This window comes from Ailuropoda melanoleuca, chromosome 8 (assembly GCF_002007445.2).
Source record: "Ailuropoda melanoleuca isolate Jingjing chromosome 8, ASM200744v2, whole genome shotgun sequence".
NCBI lineage: Eukaryota > Metazoa > Chordata > Mammalia > Carnivora > Ursidae > Ailuropoda > Ailuropoda melanoleuca.
In genome coordinates this window covers 66,890,280-66,910,736 of record NC_048225.1, presented here as the reverse complement: position 1 = coordinate 66,910,736, position 20,457 = coordinate 66,890,280, and the positions used below count along the sequence as shown (strand labels likewise).

The following is a 20,457-nucleotide window of genomic DNA, read 5'->3' as shown; positions in this document are numbered from 1 at the left end:
AGCAGTTTGGTTATGATGTGTTTTAGCATAGTTTTTTCGTATTTCTTGGGCTTGGGACTCATCGAGCTTCTTGCATCTGTGGGTTTATAGTTTTTATCAAATTTGGGAAGGTCTTGGTCATTATGTCTTAAAATACTCTCTCTCTACCACCCACTGTGTCTTCTTTAGGGACTCCAGTTACACACATATTAGGACATTTGAAATTGTCCTACAGCTCTTTTTTTCTATGTTTTTGTTTTTATTTTTAAATTTTCTGTTTCATTTTGGATAGTTTCAATGACTTTATCTTCAAATTTACAAGGCTTTCCTTCTGTAGTGTGTAATCTGCCATTGATTCAGTATATTTCTCAACTCCTAGTTTTCAGCTCTGTACAGATGCGGTTTGTCTCTTAATTATTCCATGTCTCTACTTCTTAAACATTTGGAATACTGCCATAACTGGGTTTTTCGGTTTTTTGTTTGTTTTGGTTTTGAGAGAGCGGGAATGCATGTGCAGAGAAGTGACCAGGCAGAGGGAGAGGAAGAGCGAGAGACTCCCAGGCAGCCTCCGCACCCACTGTGAGCCTGATGCAGGGCTTGACCTCATGGCCCTGAGATCATAATTTGAGCCAAACTCAAGAGTCAGACACTTAACCAACTGAGCCACCCAGGCGCCCCTGAAATACTGCCATAACTATTTTAATGTCTTTCACTGTCAATATTTAATATCAGTCAGTTCTGCTTGGTTTCAGTTATCTTTTCATTATTAGTCTTTGCATGCCTTCTTATTTTTGATGGCTGCTGGACATCTTTGTATTTTGTAAATATTCTTAAGTATTGTTTTGGGATATGGTTATTTGTAAATAGTTCAATCCTTTCTAGTCTTGCTTTTAAGATTTGATAGCTGGGACCTGGTCTGTGCTCATCTAGGGCAAAGTGTTTCCCACTACGGAAGTGAGAGCCTTCTGGGTCCCCTACCCAATGCCCTGTGAATCTTCAGGTTTCTAGTCTGGCCGTTGGAAACAGGCATTATTCCTGGCCTCATGTGAGTGCTGTGTGCTGTTACCTCTAATCTTTCCAGGTGGCTAACTCCCCAGCTGCGTGGTTCCCTCGCGTGCCTGTGCTGACCAGCACTCAGTTGAATACTTGAGGGGATCCCTGCAAATCCCCAGTTCTCTTCTCTCCAGTACTGTCCTGCCAGCTATAGACACCTTGGTCTCCCTGGACTCTCCACTCTTTCTTCAATTCTGGTAGTCACTGCATTCCCCCGGAGCTCCCCGTCCCTGAGGCACAGCCCGGAAACCCTCTCGAGGCAGTAAGCTGTGACACAGGCAGTGCTGACCTTGCTTGTCTCCCACCTCCCAGGGATCACTGTCCTTGACTGCCTGATGTCTAGTGTCTTAGAAACAGTCGTTTTATACATTTTGTTTTTAGGGAAGACCATCGATCTCGTCCCTGTGACTTCATCTAGGCCAGAAGCAAAAGTACTTACGAGCAAGTTGCTTACTTTTCTGAACTTCTGTTTTCTCATTTTTTTTTTTAAAAAAAGAACAAGAGTATTCAGCTTACGGTTTTACCGTGGGGACTGAACGAGACTGTGTGTGCCGCCCCCGGCGCTTGGTAGATACTCAGCAGATACTTGGGTCTTTACTTGTCTCCGCCCCTGGTTGTTACTTCTTCCTGATTTTACCTTGGTTTATCATCCCTGTTGCCAGCTGAGCTTTCGACCGAAGCACGTAATCACTCCTGGGCTATTCAGCTGCAACTCCATCAGTTTCAGAATTCTACTGAATTCTGTCCAAAGGACACGTAGGTGCAAACCTTATCCTCCTCTTACTGGACATTTACCCTCTCTGAAATCTCTCCCAATTCAACCTACGGGAATGACTCATTTGTTTGTAGGATGGACGGCAGTAGGTTTTAGGTCAGTGACTTGTAGTGGACAGCGTTTAGGAGGATTACGCGATTCGCAACCTGGCATGATTTTGTTGGGGTTTCCTACTAAGTCATGAAGGTCACCCTTTTCCTTCCCCCTTTAGCTTTCCCGCAGACTTCCAGGAGCTACCTGGAGGACAGACGAGCGAGTGTTTGCCAGCACTTAACCGCCTCTCTCTTCTCTTGTCTTCTCCGTGTCAGTGTCTGGAGGCCGCAGTCGTCTGCACCTCATTGACCTCGGCAGCTGTGTGAAAGCTCTTAGCAAAAATCGGGAAGGAGGCTCAGGGCTGTGCCTCTCACTGTCCGCTCTGGGCAATGTCATCCTGGCTCTTGTCAACGGCAGCAAACACATCCCCTACAAGTAAGTGACTCTTCCACCGGATGAATGGGCTGGGGTAAGCATGGTGCTGGGGCTGGGTGTGGGACTCTTGGTCCGGGGACCTCTTGGGAAGACGCACGCGACAGAAGGGCAGTCTGGGCGGTTTGTTCTTTGCCCAAACCAGCCTTTGCTAATGATTGTGTATCCCATGATCTTACAAATTCAAAAGCCGTGAAAATACTTCCATTTGCCCCAATCCTTACTTCGGGCTGCTCAAGTCAGAGAAAATAGGAAGTTATCTGGATTGGGGTCTCCTATCACAGTGACCACTGGTAGGTCATTGCCACCATCACACAGCAAAGGATGACAGCAACGAGTGGAAGATTGAGCTACCCTCCCATTAAGAGTCAGGCCGTCCTGTTTAATCAACAAAAATACAGGATACCCAGGAAAATTTGGATTCCAGAGAAGCAACAGATAATTTTTTAGTGGAAGTATGCCCTGCAGTATTACATGGACATTTGGGAATCCTGTATTTTATCTGGCAACCCTACTTAGGAGAGCTCCTAAAGCTTGGCATTGCCACCCACCATCCCGTGCAAATGTTTACTCCACTCCCAAGATCCTTGCCCTCCTTCCGTTATGTTCCAAGAGGACGGAAGTGGAGTTGTCCTGTGCCTGGAATGGCCAAAGACTGGCCATGTCATCTGTGCCCACGAATGACCCAGCCCAGGGCCACCCCTCCTCACCATCACCCAACTCAGCTCTGCCCCTGAACAACGTGGTCATGGTAGTGGGTGCCCCCTGCTTGTTCAGGCCCCTGCCAAGTTCCAGCTGCTTCCCTCACGAGCTATCCGAACCTTCACGTGCCATAAACTGACGCTTAAGCTGTGTGTCTTCTCTGCGTCACAGGATATGAGACTCCGTGGTATGTGTGTGAAAGTTTTTTGTAAAACTTAGAACCCTGTAGCCAGTAATTCATAATGATCCTCTGGTTGAGTCTCTCCTGGGAGGAACACCTGTGGAGTTGCCATGAGGATTAAGCAAAGGTACATGGCTTTTTTGTTGTGGTTGGTTGGTTGGTTTTATCTATAAAGTCAGGCAAAATCTAAGTCACTGTTGTGTGGGAAGAAAAAGGTGAGTCGGGCCATTTGCTCTATAATGAGTGAGATTTGGGACGAGTCCTTGAGCTCTCCTTCCCCTCTGCTCAAAGGTGATGCCCACGCTGTGATTTACTTCAAGGGGACCATTCATAGACTGACTTCAGGGGTTTAAATAGCAGGTATAATCCTGTCTGTTTCAACTCCTGAAATTTGAAAAACTCATTGGGTAAACCCAGAAATGGTTTTCCCAGCCCTTGTGAGGACCCTTTCCTAGGAGAAAAAAATTGCAAGTTGAAGGTTTATAAAGTTCTATTCAGTATCCTTTCTGCAGCTAAATAAACTCGTCTTGTAATTACAAGAGAGGAAGGGAGGGCGGCTGGAAGGAAGGAAGGAAGGAAGGGAAAAGGAAAAAAGATCTGAACTGGTACCATCAGGGCTGCAGACTTAGAAAGTGTACTGGCCTCAGTGGGTTTCTCTGTCCATAAAAGGGGAAACGTGTCTGTTAACGTTTACACTGTAATCTATTCTCACAAAATTCAAAATACCATGTCTTAGGTCACTGATGATACATTTTCTAGGTGTCTCACATTGTTTCTGTGGAGTGACATGCTTTCAGGATGTCAGTGAATACTTGTTGGATTGGTGACGGGGGGGGGATGAACATAAGCACGTGACACGACTTGAGACAAAGTAACTTCGTTTTGGTTCTAGTTGAGTTTCGTTGTAAACAGGGGAAGCATCGGGAATTGTGTTTGTTAGTAGTTGGAGGGCAGTTGTCAAATGAAACCTGTGCGGCATCAGCCAGTCATGCGGACCAGACACCTGCTCCCCGGGGAGGGCTGACCCAGTGCGCACCTCCACCCACCGTTCCCTGCACCGATCTGTCGGCTTCACCTCCAGGGTTTCCTTCCTTTGCACGCTAGCTCTGTGGGAGTGAGGATTCTGTTGTTTGTATGCCTGAAGGAAGCACAGACTTAACATAAACTCTGTGTCTGCTCAAGACAGACTGGTCCACTATCAGGACCCTCCTGGAGACGTGGCGAGCCACGCATGGCTCGGGGCCGGGAAACATGGTGGCCTGGCTGTCCTCCCCAACACCCTCGTTTACCAGTGACTCGTCTAGCGTCCCTCAGTCCCTCACGCCCAGCTTCATGTTTGAGCCTGAAAAGACCCTTGCTGTAAGAGCACCTCAGCGTATGTTCAGTATGTGGCCTCTGCAAATCACCTTTGCAAAGTGATCCATCAGCTAGAATCTCTCCTTTTTCAAGGTCCCGGCAAAGAAGGCAAAGATGTACTCGGATCCCCGAGCCAGGCAGTGGCAGGATCGAACTGCTTCGGTTTCCAGGGCTCCAAGCCCTTGGCAGCACTGAGCCCTCCTCGCCAGGGTGCTTGCCCAGCCTCATCAGGCCCCGGAATAGATGAGCTGCCTTCGCTGTGCACAGCATGGGGCTCTCAGCTCCGCGGGAGGGCTCAGATATCCTTTATCAATTCGGTCAAGGCTCCAAAGCCCCATTATGCAGCATTTTGTTAGCATACTAAACACCTTTCACGGGTCAGACCTCTTTTCCGGGAGGGAGGGGAGGCTCCCCGCCCCGGCAGCTTTCTCTCATTCTTGCTCACTCAGAGCAAACACCAGAGAAACCAGACTCCACACGCCTTACCCTCCCCCACCTCTCCCAAAGCCACGGAACCCCACTACCTCTTCATTTGTCACCCTGGACAACTCTGCGCTCGGAACCGGCATTACTTGTGTTGGCTTCTGGGAAGTTAACTGGAATGTGCACAGAGGGGATACCGCCTGTCCTCACTTCTCTTCATCGCCCTCTCAGACTGTTTGTCATGTGAGCAAGCTCGAATGGGAGTTAGGAGTCATTACCCAGCCCAGGCACTCCCGTGGGCACCTTACGTGTGCCCAGAGCGGTTTTGACTTTGCAGATGATTTTGCCTTTGTAGACATCAGGCAGGCGCGGAGCAGGCTCCCAGCCTCACGGCCGCACAGCACAGGCTTGCCAGCCCATCTGAGCGCTATAAATCAATACTGCATTCAGAAAAGCACGCAGGGGGGGCCGGGAGACCACCACAGACTCCAGCCCCCTCTTTAGTTCCACACTAGCAGGCTGCACGTGTTACTCTCCAACTTGGGGGGACGTCCTCTCTAGGGAAAGCTGTGGCCGTCCCAAGCATCTTGACAACGGCTTTGTGGATTCCACTCCAACGCTCATTCCAGCCATTTGCTGTCACCCTGCCCCTTCCTGGGCACCCACGTAATAGGAATCTTCCCATTTGATGAGGAAAAAAAAAAAAAAGCTGAGGCATCAGAACGAAGTCCCATGCCAGAACTCAGTATCGTAGATGCATACCGCTGGACCTGGCCCCCAGAAGGTCTCCCACAAGGACCGGTCCGTGTGGACTTAGCTTTGGCCTATGTGCTGTCATGTCCCAACCCATCTGCAGGCTCCAGTCTTGCCAGAGACTCGGACATTCTAACCTCCACCCAGTCTCTCGATAGAGCATTCTTGGTCCCTTTCAGCTGTTGCCTTATGAGGGGTACAGACCCTGAGGAGACTTACCCTCCATAGTGAAGCGTCTGTTTTCATTTACAACTACAATTACTCCATTTGGAGAAAGAATTACTTCAATAGGCCAAATGATCTTTGCTTATTTGCCAACAAGGTGCTTGTCCCCCATTTCCAAACACCAGATACTGTATAACGTCTTGGTTTCCATTTAACAAGAGCCTCTTCCATGTCGTGTCTGAGACTCTCATCCCAAGTCAGCGCGAGACACCTCTGTACTACGGTCCCATGAAGGAAGGGGTGCTCGATGCCTTTCTTCAACGGGTTTGGTCTGTGGTTCCAACCAAGACNGCTGGACCTGGGCCCCAGAAGGTCTCCCACAAGGACCGGTCCGTGTGGACTTAGCTTTGGCCTATGTGCTGTCATGTCCCAACCCATCTGCAGGCTCCAGTCTTGCCAGAGACTCGGACATTCTAACCTCCACCCAGTCTCTCGATAGAGCATTCTTGGTCCCTTTCAGCTGTTGCCTTATGAGGGGTACAGACCCTGAGGAGACTTACCCTCCATAGTGAAGCGTCTGTTTTCATTTACAACTACGATTACTCCATTTGGAGAAAGAATTACTTCAATAGGCCAAATGATCTTTGCTTATTTGCCAACAAGGTGCTTGTCCCCCATTTCCAAACACCAGATACTGTATAACGTCTTGGTTTCCATTTAACAAGAGCCTCTTCCATGTCGTGTCTGAGACTCTCATCCCAAGTCAGCGCGAGACACCTCTGTACTACGGTCCCATGAAGGAAGGGGTGCTCGATGCCTTTCTTCAACGGGTTTGGTCTGTGGTTCCAACCAAGACCTACTCCTCGTTTATTTGCATCAGTCACTGACCTGGCTGGTGTCACCAAACCTTCCCCTTCTCTGTGGCAGCGGGGCCTGAAGCGGGCTGTTCCCGTGAGCTCCACCCTGCAAGCCAGCACCACCACGGAGGCCACGTCGAGGGGCCTGTACTCCACAGAAGCAATCAGAAGCCCACCGTCAGGGTCTGGGATGGGAGCACGTTTCCTCCACGGGTCCTGGTGAGGTTGGACACCAAGGCCATAGTAAGGACGGTCCGCATCAGAGCAGCTCCTTCAAGCCGGCGAGCAGCCCTGGAAACTCAAAATCAAGCCCGTGACTTGTGGAGAAGTGACATTTCATAAACAGAGGCAGCGTTTCCGGAATGTCCACACTTCTTCTCCCCTGTGAGGGGGTGGGGCGTGGAACATGAGGGTCGCGCCGGCAGCCACAGGCCTAAATTCAGGGAGCCTTTCCAGGCCTTGCTTCTCTGAAGAAGGCAGACCTACCTCTTCCTTGCTGGGAGCAATCCTCTCTCCTAGCAGCCACTTAGTCTCTGCTCTCCCCAAGCCCGAGACCCCCTCAGTGTCCGGGAAACTCGGGAAGGGTGCCAGGGATCGATATTACCTACAATATTATATCCCCAGTTCACACGGGAGATGAAGGGTTTGTTCAAATATATATTATTTATACTTAATGTGAAATTAAATATTTTCCAGGAAAAATGTGAAGGAATAATAATTCCCCAGATTTACTGAAGATAGCACGGAATAGAAACTCTGTAAGAATCTTCCTGTGAGGCGCACGCGTGTGTGTGAGAGAGAAAGAGAGAGACACACGTACTTAGCAACCTTTAAATGTACGTTAATGCTATGTTATCTCTTCCTGATTTGCAGGGCGAACATCAATTTAGAACTATTTGCACAAACTCCGGGTACCGGTTTATAGCATTCCCTGTTTAGAAATAAAATAACTAAAGTCTCTGGTTGCCAGGCAACCAAGCAATGATAATTCTTATATTACTGCTTCAGAAATATTCGTTTTTATACATTTTAATGACTATTAGGATGCAGAGAAAGTGGGTCCAGAAAAATCACAGGACATAGACACCCCCCCCCTTTTTAAATGAGATTTAAACGTTCTTTCTTCTGTTCTTCCTAGCTCCATGTACTTCCCTGGCGAGTGCTATCTTCATATTCAATCATGAGTATTTCCAGAGATTGATATTATTTTCTTAAGAGTTTAGGCAGCACTACCAGTAAATGAGGTCTGCCAGGTTTTTCCAGAAACACACAGGTCGCTCAGGGAGAAACGAGGCTGTCTGGGAATCAGGTGGGGTTCAAGCATTGGTCATTTCTCCCCTGGTCTGGCACACAAACTCTGTACATCCCCCTTTTTGCTCTCAAGAGGGCCACTTTTTGCCCCCTCGTCCGTGGCTCGTCCCCATTGGATGATGGGTCATGAGCTTGGAGGACTGAGTAGAAACTAGGAGACGTCCTCACTTCCCTTCAAGTGGTTTCCTTCCTTTATGTTCCATCCTGGAGATGACTCATGAAACCCTCTCCTCTCCAGATTCTGAACCAATTGGCAAATAGTTACAAGAGTACGACTGGGAATTAAAACCGTCTGTCTGCTTCATCCTGGCAGAGTGCAAGGAGGTCCCCTGTCCCTCCACAAACCAGGCGCCAGGACCCACCCACGGGCAGAATCAAGCACACGGGGCAGTCACGTTCCTGGACAGCCACATGGCTCAAGGGTTTCAGAGAAAGGGTGACTTGCAGGGAGGGAGGGAGACAGACGGACAGACAGCATTGGGCTGGACCTGCCCAGCCTCACTGGTCAGCCCTTTCTTGTGCCGTGGGAAGAAGTGAATTAAAGGGCAGGAAGAAAGGTGGGAACTTCTTTTCTCAATCTTTCCAAGGGGATAGAGGTTCCTAATTCGTGGACTTGCCATGTCATAGGGAGAAGCAGCACATAGTTTCTGATACTTATTTTCTGGTTCTCCAGAAACATCCGGGTGGTTAGCATGGTGCACGAATGAGCTCTGCATTTGGCTTATTTCATACTGGGAGCATAACGACGATAGCTCGGAGTCCTTGCTCTCTGACTGTTCCAGATGCTTGGTGGGCGTCATTCTGCCAAGAGCCTTACAGACACAGGNCATGGTGCACGAATGAGCTCTGCATTTGGCTTATTTCATACTGGGAGCATAACGACGATAGCTCGGAGTCCTCGCTCTCTGACTGTTCCAGATGCTTGGTGGGCGTCATTCTGCTCACTATTGTGAGCACTCGTGTTACAGATGGGAACCCGGAGACGGGCAGGATAAGTCACTTGGCCATGCTCGCACAGCTGGCAGGTGACAGCCTGCTTCCCTGCCCCCCACCGTGCCACCGCTTCCTCGCATGGTGTCCGGACCATGGGGGCGCTCCGTCAGCATGGGTTACAACAGCCGATGAGCTAAGACACTGGGTCCTCAAGCATGTGTCGCCGGTTGGAAGCGAAGGCGCAGTTCCAAGGAGGGGGGCCGGCTGTGGCCGGCGGTGTGTGCAGGGGCAGCGACCGGGCCTCCGCCTCGTGGGGATGGCCACAGGCAGGCAGACCCCCAGAGCCTCGTGGCACTGGGCACAGTGGAACGGGGGGTGGGGGAGGGAAGGGTGTCTGCGCCACTGAACCCAAATCAGAAATACCAGATAGGAGTGTGGGAATGAGTGAGACGCTCCTCACTCAGAATCCAGGCGTGGGGTCCGAGGTCGAAGGTCGGAGAACAGGGCCTGGGTCGCCCTCCTTAATGGCGCTCAGTGGGACTCCTATTCCAGCCAGAACTACCGGACAATCTCTGTAAAGTGTCACAAGGCTTTTGTCTCTTTATTTCTGTGCTCCTGCCTGTGGAGCCTTTCCACCGGCCCAGTGATGGGAGAAGCTGAGACCGTGGGGCGCTCAGGCTGCCCACGAGACGGTTTCCAGCCCTCTCTGGTTTCTAAGAGGTGGTCGTTTCTAGGAGGGGCACAGAGGCATTTTTGGGTAAAGAGATTCCTGTCAGAATAGGAGAGGTTATCGCCCAGCCTGCGTCTTGAAGGTTTTCGGGGCACGAGAAAGGCAAGGAAGGGGGTAGGCTGGGGGGCAGAGTGGCAGCCGGCTGACCGGGCACGGGGGAAGGAGCTGCCTCCAACACCAGGCTCATACGAGCAGCTGTGGGGGTTTCCACAGCCGGCAGACAAGGGAGTCCATCTATCAGCTAGAATTTGGGACGTTTCTTCAGGCTTAGCTCCCGAAGAACTATGTAGTCATATGCCCGTGGATTCTAAGAGTTGGTCTGCAGCATGGGCTGGGGGGCCAATGCTGAGCTGTGAGTCCTGGGGCGGGTCCCCTTAGCTGGTCCCCCCAGCCTCCCGCTCCCCTGCCTCTGGCAACCACCTGTCTATTCTCTGTATCTGAGTTTGGAGTTTTAAATTCCACATATAATTAAGATCATACAGTATTTGTTTTTCTCTGTCTGACCTCTTTCTTGTAGCATAATGCTTCAAGGTACATCCCTGTTGTCATAAGCGACAGGGTAGAACTTTTTAATGGCTGAATAATATTCCGTTACATGTCTATGCACGTGTGTGTGTGGGGGAGTATGTATAACATTTTCTTTATTTTTCCATTGATGGACACTTGGCACCATCCTATATTGATTGTGAAAGGCCAACTGGATTGTAATTACCTTTTGTTAAGATGGAAAGCTCAGAAATTGATTCAACAAGAGTCTCTGTGCCTAATACAGGGGTAGGGTTGCTGCCTGATACCGACATTTCATTTAAGACCATCCAACCCACTGGACTCTGCACAAAGACTTAAGGATGCAAACGTCTCTACCTACACCTTCCCTCAGTGAGTCCCCAAGCCTGAGGGTGAGTGGGCATTGGGGGTCAGATGCTGCTGTGCTCTCCGTTGTATCTGGGTATCCCACTGACCCGGGTGGGATTCAAATTTTTAAAGATACAGACTTTTCATGTAATATGGCCCTTAAATATAAGGTGCTCAGCCAGAGACCGTGATGTGTTCCTATACTGAAACAAAACTCGGCCATATTGGATCTCACGAGAGGAGGGTTTTCTTCCAAAGAGATTTTCAAGACGAAGCTTGATGCTACAAATTCACCCTAGGCTTTCGATCCCAAGTGATACCTAGAGTTTAGCTCCATTAATCACGGAGCTCAGCGCTGTTCTGATCAGCAAGCTGGATTCTGACCCAAAGGAACTGGCTCGTGGTGTTCTAAGTTCGGATGGAGGCTACCAGGCATGTAAGAAACGATCTGAAAAATACTCAGCAGAATATCTCTGAATTCTTCTACCCATGTAGTCCTTCAAAAATACTTATGGGACCCCTACACTACGCAGGGCACTGGGGATGCAGCAAAATAACACAGACGATCTCCCCTCTTGGACGACTTACGGTCTAGTGGAGGTGCAGACGGGGACTCACCAGGTCTGACACCTGATAATATGCCGGGTGCTCACCCAGCCCCGTGGGAAGAAGGGGCTGAGTTAGGTCAAGGGAATGCGAAGGACTGGAGTGAAGACTGTCTGTGCGGATGTGGTGACTCCAAAGCCCTCTGCTCGTCCACACTGCTCTTTCGTTCCCGCACGTGCCAGCTTTGTCAAGTGTCCCACAGCCCATCCTTTAAACACCTGAGCCGTCCGCGGCTGCCCTGTCATCGGCCGCGGTGATGTCGATCTTCCTGACACCCATCGTATCACGATGGGCCGAGCGCGGGACTGCGAATCTGCTGCTAATTGTTACCTTTTACGATAACTAATCATCGTATCACCAGTCGTGCTGCTACTGGAAGAGAACAGCCAAACTGGGTCGTTCGGGGCCAGCGCACAGAGTGCTCGAGATGGCCCCGGGCACCCAGAGGGCCCCGTGACCGCTCAAGGGTGGCCAGATTTAGGCACAATTAGGCATTAGAAGCGAGGGGAGCATACAAATGAGTTGGGACTTAATTCATTAAGAAACTGTCTTGAACGTTAACAGAGCTTCAATCAGAGTATGCAACCGTAAATTCTCACCTGTTTCACAACTGGTTCAGGCTCAATTGAGCATTAATAGATTTTTTTTGGTCCATGCAAATGAGGTGATAATTTAGTTCATGTGTAGTTGAACAATTTTACATAGTTATAGTCACAGAGCAGTTGTATCAAATCGTCTGATGGACTAGTAATTCTTTAACACAGAGCTGCATTTTGTTTTGATCTACTCGAGAGAACTGGAGGTTTTAGTGAATTTGTTAACAATTTAAAGGAGAGTGGACTTTAAGAGACTGGACAATATTCAGTCCTTTGGAGGCAGCACCGCGTGGCTCTTCATTTTTGTCTCTGCACCAACTTTCTCTTACCCTGCCCCTAGCAGCGAGATCAGGACAAACTGCTGGGTGGGGGGGCATGGTGGCTTTGGTTTGGGGTGAAAGGAGGCGTTGGGCCCCCGTTTGTACGCATACGTTTCCTAGTTCTGTGCCGCCGTGCCCGTTTGTCTGAGGGTCACACGTGTGTGTGCGCTCGAAACCCGCGTCAGCCCCTTCCCACCGCACGTCCAGCTTCCCGCGCCTGGGCGTCTGCGCACGGCCTCCTGCACCGAGGACCGCCTGCAGGTGTTTCTGAGAGTGGACAGCACTTGTTTGTTGTTTCTGGAACGAGTTCACTACCCTTCCCTCGGGGAAAAGGCCATACACTGCTTCCTTCTAAGGATGCTCTTCGGTGAAAGCAGAAGAGACCGCAGTGTCCCGGCCCTCCGCGCACCAGCCAGAATGCCCTTTTAAGAAGCAAACCTGATGTCACCCCCTCCTGGAAATCCTGCAGGGCTTCTTGATGGCTACGGGATGGAGTTTAAGCCCTTTTATGGCGCGTGAAGCTCTTCATAGTTTGGGCCACACCCACTTTTCCGATCACGGAAACTGCCTACGGGCTCCCGAACCCCCGCGGCCTCTCACGGCCCCCAGGCTGTGCACACACTACTTTTTCTGCCTACAAAGGGCCTTGTTCATTTGTTCGTTCGTTCATTCATTCACTCATTCATTCATTCATTCATTCAGTGACTGGTTGTCAAGAACATGCCATATTCCATACAGTCCTGGATCCCCTTCTTTAGCTAGTGACTTTCTGCTCACTTCCTTTACCTGTTTTCATTGTGAAATCTGCCATTTACACAGACGTAGAGACACACCTGCCTGCTCTACAGACTAACAAAACAAACGCCCGTGTGCCCAGCACCCAGGTTAGGAAATAGAACATTTAGAAGGCCTGTGCTCTTCCGGGACTACGTCGTCCTCCCGCCTTTCCCTGAGGTGACCAGCTCACCGAATTTTGTGTTTATAGTTCTCTAGCTTGCTTTACACTTTCACCACCTAAATTTGCATCCATAACAACATATATTGTTTAGTTTTGTCTGATTTTGAACTTTACATAAATGGAAACTTACGGTTTTCTCGGCTCTTCTCGAACTTCCTTTTTTCAACCAATATTTCCTTCCTGACGTTCATATTGATGTGCGGAGCTACAGTTTATTAATTTTCTTTGATGTATGATTTTTCCGTTGTCAGAGGATATCACAGAGTATTGGTTCTTCTGTTGGTGGATTTCCAAGAGATTTTTAAAAATTGGTTGTTGAATTTTGTCTAACCCATTTCTGCATCTAATGAGATGATCACGTGGTTTTCTGCCTTTAATCCTTTAATATGGTAAATTACATTAATCAATTTTTTAATATAAAAAATCCTTGCATCCCTTCCTGCTTATTCTTGAAGGCTTACCTCAAATATCATCTCCTTTGAAGCCTTGTCTCATCTCCTTTCCTTCCTCCCGCTTCTTTGTTCCAGAACAATTGTTTCCCTCCTATAACCGCCTATGGTATTCTGAAGGTATTGTATTTTAGGCACTGATGTTATATTTTAATTATTTGTTTGCATACTTATCTCTCCTATCGTATGAGCTCATCAAGATAATGATAGTCCTTTTTCTTCAGGTTCCTTATTTTTGCACTAATTTGCATTAAATCAACCTGATTGAAACCCTTTTTTTTTTTTAAATTGAAATAGAGTTGACACACAATATTACATTAGTTTCAGGGGTAGAGCATAGCGATTCAACAAGTCTGTATGTTATGCTGGGCTCACCACACGTGTAGCTGCCATCCGTCACCATACAACGCTATTTCAGTACCATCGACTATATTCTCTGTGCCATGACTTTTATCTCCATGACTTACTCCATAACTGGAAGCCTGTGTCCCCACTCCCCTGCCCCCCGTTTTGCCCATCCCCCACCCCAGCAATCATCAATATGTTCTCTGTATTTATGAGCCTGTTTCTGCTCTGGTGTGTTTGGGTTTTTTTTTTTTAGATTCCACATATAAGTGAAATCCTATGGCATTTGTCTTTCTCTAATGGACTTATTTCACTTAGCATAATGCTCTCTAGGTCCATCCATGTTGTTGCAAATGGCAAGATTTCATTCTTTTTTTATGGCTGAGTAATAGTCCATCGTGTATACACCATATTTTCTTTATCCATTTGTCTATCGACGACACTTGAGGCTGCTTCCATATCTTGGCTTTTGTAAATAATGACGCCACAAACATAGGGGAACATGTATCTTTTCGGATTAATTTTTTTCCTTTGTGTAGGTAGATACCCAGTACTAGAATTACTGGAATATATGGTATTTCCATTCTTAACTTTCAGGAACCTCCTTACTACTTTCCAGAGTGGCTGCACCAGTTCGCATTCCCACCAACAGTGCAAGACGGCTCCCCTTTCTCCTCATCCTTGCCAAGACATGTGATTTCTTGTCTTTCTGATTCTATCCATTCTGATAGGTGGGAGGTGGTATCTCATCGTGGTTTTGATTTGCATTTCCCTGATAATCAGTCACGTTGAGCATCTTTCCATGTGTCTGTTGGCCGTCTGCATGTCTGTTCCGAAAAAAATGTTTAGGTCCTCTGCCTATTTTTAAGCAGATTATTTGGGATTTTTTTTCGTGTTGAGTTACGTAAGTTCTTTATATATCTTGGATATTAACGCCTTATTGGATATGTCATTTGCAAGTATCTTCTATTCAGTAAGTTGCCTTTCCATTTTGTTGATGGTTTCCGTTGTTGTGCAAAAGCTTTTTATTTTGGTGTAGTCCCAATAGTTTGTTTTTGCTTTTGTTTCTGTTGCCTGAAGAGACATATCTAGAAAAATGTTTCTATGGCTGATATAAAAGAGATTACTGCCTGTGTTTTCTTCTAGAAGTTTTATGGTTTCAGGTCTCACATTTAGGTCTTTAATCCATTTTGAGTTTATTGTGTATGGTGTAAGAAAGTGGTCCAGTTTCATTCTTTTGCATGTAGCTGTGCAGTTTTCCCAACACCATTTGTTGAAGAGACTGTCTTTTCCCTGTTGTATATTCTTGCAAACTTTGTAGTAGATTAATTGCCTGGGTTTATTTCTGGGCTCTCTGATCTATGTGTCTGTTTTTGTGCCAGTACCATACTGTTTTGATTACTGCAGCTTTGTAGTATAGCTTGAAATCTGGGATTGTGATGCCTCCAGCTTTCTTCTTCTTTCTCAAGTTTGCTTCACCTATTTGGAGTCTTTTATGGCCCATAAAAATTTTAGGATTATTTGTTCTAGCTCTGTGAAAAATGCCATTGGTATTTTGATAGGGATTGCACTGAATCCCTATATGGACAATTTCACAATTTTGATTCTTCTAACCCATGAGCATGTCTTTCCATTTGTGTCGTCTTTCCATTTGTGTCGTCTTTAATTTCTTCTATCAGTGTTTTATAGTTTTCAGAGTACAGATCTTTGTAGTAACCAAAAGGTGTTTTATTCTTTTGGCGCAGGTGTAAACGGATTTTTTTTTCTTAAATCCTCTCTTACTTCATTCTTAGTATGTAGAAATACAACCAATTTCTGTATGTTTATTTTGTATCCTGCATGTTTACTGGATTCATTAATTACTTCTAAGAGTTTTTTGGTGGAGTCTTTAGAAGAACGCCACTTCTTCCGTAGCAGATATGAGTCAGACATTGGCCTTCAACTTTGGCGGCCTGCAGCCTGGATGGGGCTTTATTATTGTCATGATCAGTTTCTTCAGTGGGTGAAATGACAGTCTCTCTTGTGTAAAGCCCAGGAAAGTGCCTGCAGGCCCTTCCCATTTCTGGCTCCCTGAGCCTCTCCCACCATAGGGAATGGACAGATCCACAGCCCGAAGCCCTTGATCAAATTCTGAAAACGCAACCCTCCCCACTTGATTTCTTACTAGAAAAATGAGACCCTTCTTGACAATTTCCTTTGGAAAAGGAGAATAGCCACCTTTAAAAACTATACAATTTGGGGTGTCTGGGTGGTGCAGTCAGTTGCGCATCTGAGTCTTGGTTTCGGCTGAGGTCGTGATCTCATGGTGAGACTGAGCCCTGCGTCAGGCTCTGCACTCAGCAGAGTTCGCTCGAGAGTCTCTTTCCCTCTCCCTCTGCCCCGTCCCCTGCCCTCGCTCTTGCTCTCTCTCTCTCAAATAAATCTTAAATAGTAAAAAATAAAAACCATACAGTTTGACCTGGCCAAAGGCACTCCTCACCAAAGTCATTTATTTGAGTCTCTAATTTGTAAATTCAAAGAACCACGTGATTATTCCTCTAAAAGCCTTCTGGATGGAGTCCAAATCACCCTCTTGTCATTAGTCCTCTATTCAAAGACCCACGTAAGGACGCACTTGACATGGTCTTGGAGCTGTGGGTGTTGCGCCAAAGCGTGAGCAGCGAAGCTACCGCTCTGAGCGTTTGCTGAGCACAAGTCCAGTCTGTGCAACATGAACCTCCTGTTAATTGTCACGTGAACCTTAGAGGGATATGCTGCTGTTCTTTCCTTTCTGTAGATGAAGACACTGAGACACAGAAGGGCCTAGCAAATCCCCAGCTGTCCCAGGTCCAGTAACTGGGACGCTAGGATTAGAACTTGGGTAGTTTGGCTCAAAGCCCGCCCCTCCATTCTCCACGTCGTTCCCCAGGGCGTGGTATGACGAAAGCACTCAGAGTTAGACCAGACGGAGCTGGGCCCCGGCCCCGGCCCCAGCCCTGCACTGGCTGCCTGTGTCACTTAAGGCTCCAACTGTACGAGGCGGAGAAGGCTCAGGCTTACTGAAGGAAGTAATGCTTGGTGACGCGCTGCGAGAACATGACCACGATCTCTCAAGTCTCTTGCAGAGTCGTCAGGCCCCTGGGAGGACTGTACAGAGCCCGGCACGTAAGGAGCTCAGGCTCAGAATCTGACTGTGATCTCTGAGCTCGGTTGTGTGTTCATCGTGGCACTGGTGAGCTGGAACGCCCTGCTGGCCTCATCATTCTTGGGGTCTCACGAACACAGTGTGCCTCCCCTCATGCACCGAGGTTATGTTCCGTGCGGGCACTACCCAGGCGGAGCTGCACTTTTCTCTCTGGCCATCCCCGCATCAAACCCACCGTCCTCTGTCGCATTCCTCCAGGAGCAGAGAGTAGACGTGAATGTGCAGAAACCCATTAGGGACGGAAGTGAAACCTCGATCGGTGTGCCACGGCCCGAGTCCACATGGAGGGCTGGCACTCCACTATGGAATCCAGAGGACACAGATGTGGCTGACTGCGTGGCCAGCCCTGGGGCCCACAGTGACAAAGTGGTTTCTGGTGCATTTCCATCTGTTTTCTAAAGGTTTGAGCGCACGCAGTGCACTCGCATCATATGAAGCCTTGCTGAATAGATTTGAGTAGAAAGTGAGTCGAGCCAGAGACCGTGAATTCCTTCTGTGATGCGGGCTGGCCAGCAGGGCTCCCGCTCCCAGCCAGGACGGCCCCAGCTAGAACCCCAAAGGCATTACTTAGTTTGGAGATTTTACTCACTGGAGTGACGACCCCACAGTGGTGCCCGTGTGATTGATTTTTTAAACTTCATCTCAACTCCATGCGGCCAGTGCTAGAAATCGGGCAAAGGAAGTTCATTCCGGAGCTCCTTTGTCACAGCAGCCTGGAGCCGACAGAAGCAGCAAGAAATCTCTGTGGCCACACTTGACCTTCCCCTGCTAGTGGAGCTGGTAAGGGACAAAATCATCAACAAGCAAAGTCTGACTCCTCTTCCTCACTGCCACCTCTCCACTCGAGGCTGCTGCCTTGTCCTCCCTGCGAGCGACCCCTCACATGGCCCTCTCCGCCTCCCCCCTCCATTGCTGACGGCCCCTGGTGCCCGAGGCCTCTGTTAACTCCACACCCGCATCAACTGAGCTGCTCCGTGGCTCCCCCTTCTCTGGCTCTGTGACCGGGCGACGTCTCAGGTCAAGTTAGAACGGTCCTATCTGAGAATGGCCTAACTGCATAGACAGTTCCCACTCTTCCCAACCTCAGCAGCACTCATGTTGTCTGATATAAAGTGTGTGGCCGTCAGATGGCTGTTGAATGGCATATTGTAGCAATCTGAATTCCTGTCTCCCTGATGACTGGGAAGGTTGAGTTCTTCTCCTGCCTGTTGGTTAGTACTCTCTGTTGCTCTCGTTCACATCTTTTGCTCGGTATTCTGTAGCACTGCTTTTCTTTTTTTTTTTTTATCAGTTCGTAGAAATTCTCTGTAAACTCTGGATCCAACCATTTTGCACCATTTATCGAATCCCCACGGATCTGCAAGGGGGTCAGTCTCTGGGCTCGCCCCCTGTGCCGATACCAGACTGTCCCAGCCGCCTCGGGCTGTGTGAGTTCTTTACAGTACGCTTGCTTTCCATTGAATGCATTTCTGCTCTTCACTATTTCCTGCCTCCTACTTTCTTTTGGTTTGCCTGGCTGTTCTTTATCTCCATCTTGAGATGGCTCCTTGGCTTACCTTTCTCTCTTCCTTGCTCTGTAATATAAGCACTTAATTCTGTACATGACCCATTAGGTACTGCTTTGTCTGTATCCTCAAGTTTTGATAATGACAATTATTTTCACTGTCCCTAGTTCAACATATTTTCTAGCTTTCATTGTATTTGCTGGTTGATCCATGGGACCAACGTCCACACTTACGTGGAATCCGTTTGCTCCTTCGGGGCTTGCTTTGCTAGGGCAGGTACAGAGCACCTAGGGCTAGGGATTAGCGGACCCTAGCATTATTATTATTATTGTTGTTGTTGTTGATGTTAGCCCCTTCTGAGGATTCCATCCCAAACCCCGTATATTAGCAGATCTTTCCAGTCTGCTCGAACACACATGGAATGCATGCTCGCTCGCTCTCCAGCTCTCTTTTTCTTTTCTTCTATTTTGCCCTGCAAATTGTAGCCGCCTTGGCCTCCCCAAGTTCTGAACTTTGTCTCCCCTTCTCCGTAGCATGACTGCCTGGCTCCGTCTGGGCCGTCTCCTGGGTCCTGTGGCCTCTCCGGGTGGTGAGCTGGGGCATTTGCGGAGTTCCCATCATTTCTTCCCCTTCTCTACTGCTCTTGTCCGGTATCCCAAACCCATTTTTGTGCTAATATTTTGTTTGGTTTTCGAGTTGTTTAAGGCTGGAGGGTAAATCTAGTTCTGTTTTTTCCAACGTGGCCAGAAGCAGAAATTGGTCATCTCTGATGAATTTCTTGTTTATTTTGTTTCTTTAAACATCTTAATTTCCTGAAGCACGTTAATCAGCTTTTTGTTGTTTCTTTGTCGTCTATGTTTGGACATCTCGTTGGGCCACCTGTGGTTCCTGCTGGGTCTTTCCCATGGCGCCTTGTTTGCGTGTTCTTCTGCCCCAGGGCTATTCATTTGCATCCACTTTTTTTTGGTGAGAACTCTTTGAGACCAAGGATAAAGATGGTTTATTGCAGCATTTGTGTGTACTTCTGCTTGGTGCTGGGATCACTACCAGCTGAGGAGACCCTACACGATATCCTCAGCTTGAACTATTTTGGACCACCCAGATATGGAGAATTGAAACTGCCAGCCTGCATTAATCCAGCCTGCAATTCCAAATTCTCGGGACGATTTCTTTTCTACTCAGTGCCGTTTTTCAAGACAGACATGTTTTATAGGGTGAAGGGGGGGGGGCGGGTGTCCAAGGGGATTTTCCTCTTAAAATCCTCATGTTGGGCAGGCTGTCGGCCACGTCTTCTGTTGTCCATGCTCTTTGAAGTCATATTAAACTAAACTGAATATTACCTGGTTTGACAAATATCTTCAGGGTCAAAGTAAACTTGCATGTTCTGCTCAGTTCTGGTGAGTTCCCAACTTCATTTATTTCTTTTGGCCTGACAATTCCTTATTCTTAGAAGCTCAGTAATGCATTTAATAAGATTTGTGAAAATATTGTCTCCACAATGTTTAATTGTACTTGATAAGAAGGTCTTTTTAGATACCTAGACTACCATATTGCTTTTTCTTGATACTTTTCTATACTCCGTTACACATATCTCTGTCTTCTAAATTATCCCTCAGGGAACCCTATAACTTACTGTCCAAACTGGGACTCTTTTCAGAGTAAAAGAGTTAGTTAATATTAATTTTCTGAAACATTTTCTGACAAATCCATTTATATTAGTGGACTTACAATTGTAATCAAAATTACCTTCCAAACTACAATGTTTTCTTACCAAAAAAATCCGTGTGTACCAAAGAAAAAAATTTTTAATGTCTTTATATTGTTTCTCAGAACATTCATATAAAGTAAGCAGAATAGTAATTCACAATCCACCTTTGTGCATTTTAATCCTCTTCACCAAATCTATACCTAATATCCTGTCAATGGGGTCTTTTTTTTTTTTTTTTTTTTTTTTTT

The 20,457-nt window shown here is 47.7% G+C and overlaps 1 protein-coding gene across 1 annotated transcript in view; it reads left to right on the top strand.

The window, feature by feature from the left end:
• KIF26B (kinesin family member 26B) overlaps window positions 1-20,457 on the top strand; it is a 426,956-nt gene that overhangs the window by 380,854 nt on the left and 25,645 nt on the right. The window contains exon 10 of the mRNA XM_034667636.1: window positions 2,116-2,275. Coding sequence (XP_034523527.1) covers window positions 2,116-2,275 — 160 coding nt within the window. The remainder of the gene's footprint in view (window positions 1-2,115; window positions 2,276-20,457) is intronic.